Source organism: Caretta caretta, chromosome 11, assembly GCF_965140235.1.
Source record: "Caretta caretta isolate rCarCar2 chromosome 11, rCarCar1.hap1, whole genome shotgun sequence".
NCBI classification, from domain to species: domain Eukaryota; kingdom Metazoa; phylum Chordata; order Testudines; family Cheloniidae; genus Caretta; species Caretta caretta.
Genome location: NC_134216.1, coordinates 4,888,083 through 4,895,039, shown reverse-complemented (window position 1 = coordinate 4,895,039; position 6,957 = coordinate 4,888,083). Strand labels below are relative to the sequence as shown.

Below are 6,957 nucleotides of genomic sequence, written 5' to 3'. Positions count from 1 at the left end.
GTGAGGGGAAGTGATTGTGTATTGGGTTCCTAGAATTTTTTTTATGACTGTATTGCTTTAATTTATTAGGGGTCTGTGGAGGGAGCAATACAGCAGATCTAGGTAAGGACACCCCAGAACACAACTGAAAGACCACTGGTCAAGCTGTTAGCTTCAAGAATCTTGTCTCCAGTCCCAAGTAAGCTGCAAGTTTTGTTTTGCTGAAGTTAGGCAGCTAGAGATCAAAAGAACACGAAAGAGCTAAAAAGTTTTTCTTGGGGGACAAGAGGGTTACTTGTCAGCAAGTCTAGGGAGACGGGCTGTGACAGATACTCTGTGGAGGGTGTCTAAGCAGGGGGCCTTCCCAGAGCCAGGGAATCAATGGCTGGAGATGCAGACAGAATGTTTTATCGCTTTTAAGATATGTTTTTTCTGAAATGCATTCATTCTAAATCAGTGATACTTTGCTTTAAGGAGGCTGTGTGGTCACTGCTTGCCACTGTCATTGCCCCAGCAGGGACAGAACTGCAGGGTCTGCAATGAAGTCAGATCTGGTGAGGTCAATCAGAGTTGATACACAGAGGACTGCAGCAGAGAATCACCAGACTCCACTCTGAGACTCCCTAGAGCACCCCACAGTGGGTGAGGGGACAAAGGTCATGGAGGCTCAATTTAGGGGTGGGTTCCAGCCCTGGCCCTCCTCCATTTCACCTCTCCCCCTTTCCCTCTACCTTCTCCCGCTCCATCCTCCCGTTCTCCTCTCCTCCTTTCCCTCTACATTTCCCCCCTCCATTCTCCAGTTCTCCTTTCCCCCTGCACCTTCCCCCTCCATCCTCCATTCCCTCCCCTCCCTTTCCATCTAACTTCCTCCCGTCCATCCTCCATTCCCCCCCTCCCTTTCCATCTAATTTCCTCCCGTCCATCCTCCCCTTCTCCTCTCCCCGTTTCCCTTTCCAGCTACCTTCCCCGTCCTTTTCCCCTTCTCTCCCCGTTTCCCTCTACACCTTCCCCCTCCATCCTCCCCTTCTCCTCTCCCCCTTTTCCCCTACACCTTCCCCCTCCGTCCTCCCCTTCTCCTTTCCCCCTACACCCTCCATTCCCCCTCTCTCCCTTTCCATCTTCACTTTTCCCCCTCCATCCTCCCCCTCTCCTCTCCCCGTTTCCCTCTACACCTTCCCCCTCCATCCTCCCCCTCTCCTCTCCCCGTTTCCCTCTACACCTTCCCCCTCCATCCTCCCCCTCTCCTCTCCCCCTTTCCCTCTTCACTTTCTCCCCCCCGTCCTCCCCCTCTCCTCTCCCCCTTTCCCTCTTCACTCTTCCCCCTCCATCCTCCCCCTCTCCTCTCCCCCTTTCCCTCTTCACTTTCTCCCCTCCGTCCTCCCCCGCTCCTCTCCCCCTTCCCTCCTACACCTTCCCCCTCCATCCTCCCCTTCTCCTCTCCCCCTTACCCTCTTCACTCTTCCCCCTCCATCCTCCCCCTCTCCTCTCCCCCTTTCCCTCTTCACTCTTCCCCCTCCATCCTCCCCCTCTCCTCTCCCCCTTTCCCTCTTCACTCTTCCCCCTCCATCCTCCCCCTCTCCTCTCCCCCTTTCCCTCTTCACTTTCTCCCCTCCGTCCTCTCCCCCTTTCCTCCCCCGCTCGCCCCGCCCGGCTGCAGCGCATGCGCGGAGCGCTCGCTAGGTGGCGCTGTCGGGCCGGAACGCGAGCGCGGCGGGGCCGGTTGCCGGCCGGACGCGGAGAGCGCGGGACCCACCGGCCCGGTTCGGGACGCGAGATGGCGCGGGGAGGCGGCAAGGTAAGGGCGGGCGCGGGGGGGCTGGGCAGGCTCCTCCGCGGTCCCATAAGGCTTCGGGCCCCTCTCATCCCTGGGGAGCGGTTCCCCGCCCCCCCCCGCTCCCGTGAGGGGGGCTCGGGCGCCGGCAGCGCTTCCTCCTCGCTCCAACCGGGGGCGTGAGCTGGGCCCGACTCCCTCTGCTGCCGGGCCAGCGCCCCCGCGGGGGGGTTCCAGCCTCCGCCCGGCCAGCGCCCCCCCCCCCCCCGCGGGGTCCCGGCCTCTGGCTGGTCAGTTCCCCCTCACCCGGGTCCCCATCCCCCCCCCCCAACCTCTGCCCACCAGTGCCCAATCCCCCCCCCCAGGGTCCCGGCCTCTGGCTGGTCAGTTCCCCCTCACCCGGGTCCCCATCCCCGCTCAGCCTCTGCCCACCAGTGTCCAATCCCCCGCCGGTTTTCAGCATCTTCCCGGGCCGCGACCCCCCCCCCCCCCCGAGGTGTCAGCCTCTGCCAGGTGGAGATGAGTCTTTACCCCCATTGTACAGCTGGAAATGGGGGCGTGACTGGGCCAGGACACCCCCCCCCCCCCCAAGCCAGGCTGCGGTCGAGCTGGGAGCCAGACCCTGATCTCCCCACTCTTGGCCAAGTGTCTGCATCACCAGGTTGTCCTTCGTTCGTAGAGGGTGCCCGGTGAAGAACCGCTGCTGAGAGTGCCTTGCCCGCTCCGACCATTGGCCTGTTTACCCGGGCATGCTCCCAGGGTGCAGCTGGGTCACTGCCAGGAGTGTGAATGCACCTGGTATTGACATACCCACTCCAGGTAGCTCCCTCAAAATAGAAGCGAAGACATTTCAGTGCCGGCTGCACAGACCTGCTTGCCCCTTCTCTCTTGTGCAACCAACACTGAAGCCAGCATCACGGTGTCTTTACCTTTATTGCTAGTGAGAGTACTAGTAGGTCTACACCAGGGGCAGGCAAACTGTTTGGCCTGAGGCCTATATCGGGTTTCCAAAATTGTACGGAGGGCCAGTTAGGGAGGCTGTGTCTCCTCAAACAGCCAGGTGTAGCCCGGCCCCTGCCTCCTATGCAACATGAATCCTGCCCCATCCAACACCCCCTGTCCCCTGACCACCCCTGGACCTCCCACCCCTGACTGCTCCCTGCCGCCCCATCAACCCCCCCTTCATTCCTTACTTGCCCCCCGGTACCCCTGCCCCATCCAGCCACCCCTTCTCCCTGTCCCCTAACTGCCCCCAGAACCCTTGCCCCTGACTGCCCCCTGCCACCCCATCCAATCTCCCCCTCCTTCCTGACTGCCCCATCCAACCCCCCTGCCCCAACTCTCCTGCCTGCCCCGCCCCCATCCACACCCCCGCCCCCAACTCTCCTGCCTGACCCTTACCGAGCTGCCTGGAGCACCGGTGGCTGGCGGCGCAACAGCTGCGCTGCCTAGAGCACCAGGTCAGGCCGCAGCTCTGCAACTGCACTGCCCAGCTGCCCAGAGCATTGTGCTGCACTGAGGCTGCGGGGGAGGGGGAAAGCAGGGGCTGGGGGTGAGCCTCCCAGGCCAGGAGCTCAAGGGCTGGGCAGGAGTGTCCCCCAGGTTGGATGTGGCCCCCGGGTCGTAGTTTGTCCACCTCTGGTCTACACACTGACCTTCACATCCACGGCTGCAATGTGGATATACCTGCATCCACTTTGCCTGAATCCAGATCCCTTCCTCGATTAAGCACTGGGAGAGTCATGAAACTAGGCCCCGTGAACTGAGGTTTAGGACTGTAATAGTGCCTTTCTGTAAAATGCCACCTGGTTTCAGCTTAGATATCCAGAAAGCTTTGAACACGGTTTCAGATATTGTTAATCCTGTCTGCATTAGGAAATTTAACTGCTGCCTGAAAGGGGTTCCAGCAATGGATCCTTGAAGCTGATATTGAAAATTAGATGTAGGCTAATCATAGAACTGGAAGGGACCTTGAGAGATCATCTAGTCCAGTCCCTTGCACTCAAGGCAGGACTAAGTATTATCTAGAGTCTTCTAGACCATCCCTGACAGGTGTTTGTTCAACCTACTCTTAGAGATCCCCAATGATGGAGATTTCACGACCTCCCTAGGCAATTTATTTCAGTGCTTAACCACTCTGACAGAAAGTTTTTCCTAATGTCCAACCTAAACCGCCCTTGCTGCAATTTAAGCCTATTGCTTCTTGTCCTATCCTCAGAGGTTAAGAAGAAACAATTTTTCTCCCTCCTCCTTGTAACAACCTTTTATGTACTTGAAAATGTAGACCTGAGAGAGTTATTTTCAGCACTGTTTCAGAAAGAGTGTTTGGCTTGTTGGAGAATGGTGTCTGTCAAGTTCTCTGAAATGGTATTGGAAACAATTTTGTCTGATCTATCATTCAAACCATTTTCAGTATCAGTTTAGGGAAAACCGATGTAAGCACTCTTCCAGTGTGGACCAGGTGAGTGATCCATCCAATATAGTAAGTAGCCTGTCTCTGACAGTAACAGCACTAGATACTGCAGAGGAAGAGTGCACAAAGCTTAGTAATGGACAATTAAAAAAAGAGACAAGGTGGGTGAGGTAATATCTTTTTTGGACCAATTTCTGTTGATGAAAGAGAACTATGGGCAAGCTCAAAAGCTTGTCTCTTTCACCAACAGAAGTTGGTTCAATAAAAGATATTACCTCACCCACCTTGTCTCTTTAATATCTTGGGACCAACAAGGTTAGAACAACACTGCAGATGACACACACAAAAAGAGCATTAAAAGAATTGTCCCTATGCATCTCTGGCAGATTAAATTCCTTAAAGACATGCTATCAGCTTGACTTTTTAAAAATAAATTGTTTGAAAACATAGTTTTCACAGACAGCGCCTTTTAAATAGAATGACCTGAATTTTAAAAAAGTGCCTTTGGACAAGTAATAAAAAGGGGAAGTTTCTTGCTGATACTTAGAGGGGTGTTTGGTGTTGCTCTCAGGTCCATCCAAAAGGTGTTTAACTCTCCCCCCTCCTTCTTCGAGCATGTGCCCCCTTTTCAGTTTTCTTTCTTGTTACTTGTACTGGCAAACACCATGCAAGTGAGGTTCCCCTGCAGAGCACTGCACAAGAATAATCTCATCATGCTGGTGCATGAGGGAGGAAGTGCAGTTGACGATACACAAAGTGCTGTTAAGTGCACAAATAAACTGAACAAAAAGGGTTTTTCTTTAATCTTTCACTTTCAGTAAAGTTAAATGCAACTTATTGCAATAGTAGGTTCAAAATGTTCAGATGGAACTGTGGTTTTTCAAGTGTCATTTTATACCTTTTCCATAAAAAAGACAGCAACAGAAAAAGAACATTTCTGCTGTTTCTTTCTGCTCCACTGTCTCAGAAGCCCCAAAAAGATGAGGATAAAAACTTATTTTTGGCAAACTTAAAGTGAGACTTTTTGGCAGCGTTAGATTTGTTACAATCTCCTCCCATGGAGAAAGTAGATCTTGCTAGTGACTTAGCTACCAGCGACTGGTGTATAAACCCAGGTACCACTGTCTACCTGGGTATCTTTGTACTCAAGGTGTAATGCAGTTTTATATTAAGTAGACATGACCAAACACAATCCATACATTTCCTCACCCCACCACTTAACAACTGCTGCTACAAACTCCAGAAAGTGAAGTGCTGTGTTGTTCTACAGTCAAGGCTGTCTATAAATTTAATAAATCTCTCTAAATGTATAGCGTTTGATTATTTTCTTCATTCTTATTGGCTATAACATTTCAGTGTTTTACTTAAAATAGTTTTGCAGTATTACCTGGAAATAGAAGCAAAAGATGAGTAATAAAACTTTTCACTTCCAGTAGAGGATCTCGAAGTGCTCTGAAAATGTTAATGAAGTTTTACAGTATCCTTAAGAGAACCAGGAGTTAAAGTTGATGCAAAGGGATTGACTTAGCCAGGTTAACACAGCAGGTCAGGGACTATGACCAATATCTGTTGATTCTCATCCTGTGCTTTAATACCCAGATCCTTCCAATTCTGTTACTTGGCCATTCATTATTATTAATCATGTTTATTACTGTAGTGCCTATGGGTCAACCAAGAATCGCGTCCCATTGTGCTAAGCACTGTAAAAACACATAGTCCCTGTCCTGAAGAGCTTGCTGTTATGGGTTGGGTTAAGGCTTCTTATGGCCAGGCATGCTACTGCCTTATATTTGGAATAAATGTAAAGAAGCCATTGTAATCAGGTGGCTGAAACAACAGCAGTAACACCCCAAAACACAGGCACATAGAAAAGCTGAGTAGAAGCTTAATCTAAGAGGGTTCAAATGCAAGGGCTAGAGCTTTAATTGATGGAACTGTTTTGGTCAGCAAGTGAGTATCTGTTTGAGAGAGACAGCAAAGAGAGAGATACAGAGAGCAGAACAAAAGCCAAGCAGATACAGCCTGGAAGCATGGTGGGTGGCCCTGGGATAAGCCTAGAGAAAAGTTTTGCATCAGAGTGCTGGCGGAAAGGGTTTGATGCTATGAGCAGGGAAGCTGTTTGCTGATTTTTGGTTCCTTCTGTGTTTGGAGAAACAGGACTTAAATTCTTTGTAAATAAACAAGATTGAATCAAAGATATCTGAGTCCATCATTAATTTCTCCCAGGTGGAACAGCATGAAGAGCCCCGAACTTAGACTAGCCACTTGGATCAAAAGGGATAACATTACTGTCTAAATAGAGCAGGTGGACACAGGGTACGGGGAAGTGGTATAACAGGAAAGCAGGGTGAACAATGTGATGGCAGCAAATGTAATGTTAGATGTACACTCAGATGTACATTCTTTTCAGAAAAAAGATGACTGACTCCAAGCTAGAAAAAGCCCTATTTACCAGCAGCCCAGCAAAACCAAACATTTTTGTTCTAGGCTTGTGTAATTTTAATTTGCTGCCACCAGACAAGTTGTTGATGAGCACTTAAAAATCCTTGGTTCAGCCTGTGGCTGAAAATGAAAACTGGCCTTTTGTCATTTTCTTTGCAAATGCCACTTAAGGGCATAACAAATGGATGATTTGCCCATCTAGCTCCTTTGCTGAATTAATCTTCTGGCTTTGTTCATTCAGATGACACAATTATTTAGCAAAAAGAAAAGGAGGACTTGTGGCATCTTAGAGGCTAACAAATTTATTTGAGCATAAGCTTTCGTGAGCTACAGCTCACTTCATCGGTTGCAT

At 50.7% G+C, this 6,957-nt stretch overlaps 1 protein-coding gene across 1 annotated transcript in view; it reads left to right on the top strand.

Annotated features, from left to right (window-relative positions):
• The first annotated feature begins 1,666 nt into the window (after positions 1 to 1,666).
• XRCC5 (X-ray repair cross complementing 5) overlaps positions 1,667 to 6,957 on the top strand; it is a 78,094-nt gene continuing 72,803 nt past the window's right edge. Inside the window, exon 1 of the mRNA XM_048869315.2 lies at positions 1,667 to 1,774. Coding sequence (XP_048725272.1) covers positions 1,754 to 1,774 — 21 coding nt within the window. The 5' untranslated portion in view covers positions 1,667 to 1,753. The remainder of the gene's footprint in view (positions 1,775 to 6,957) is intronic.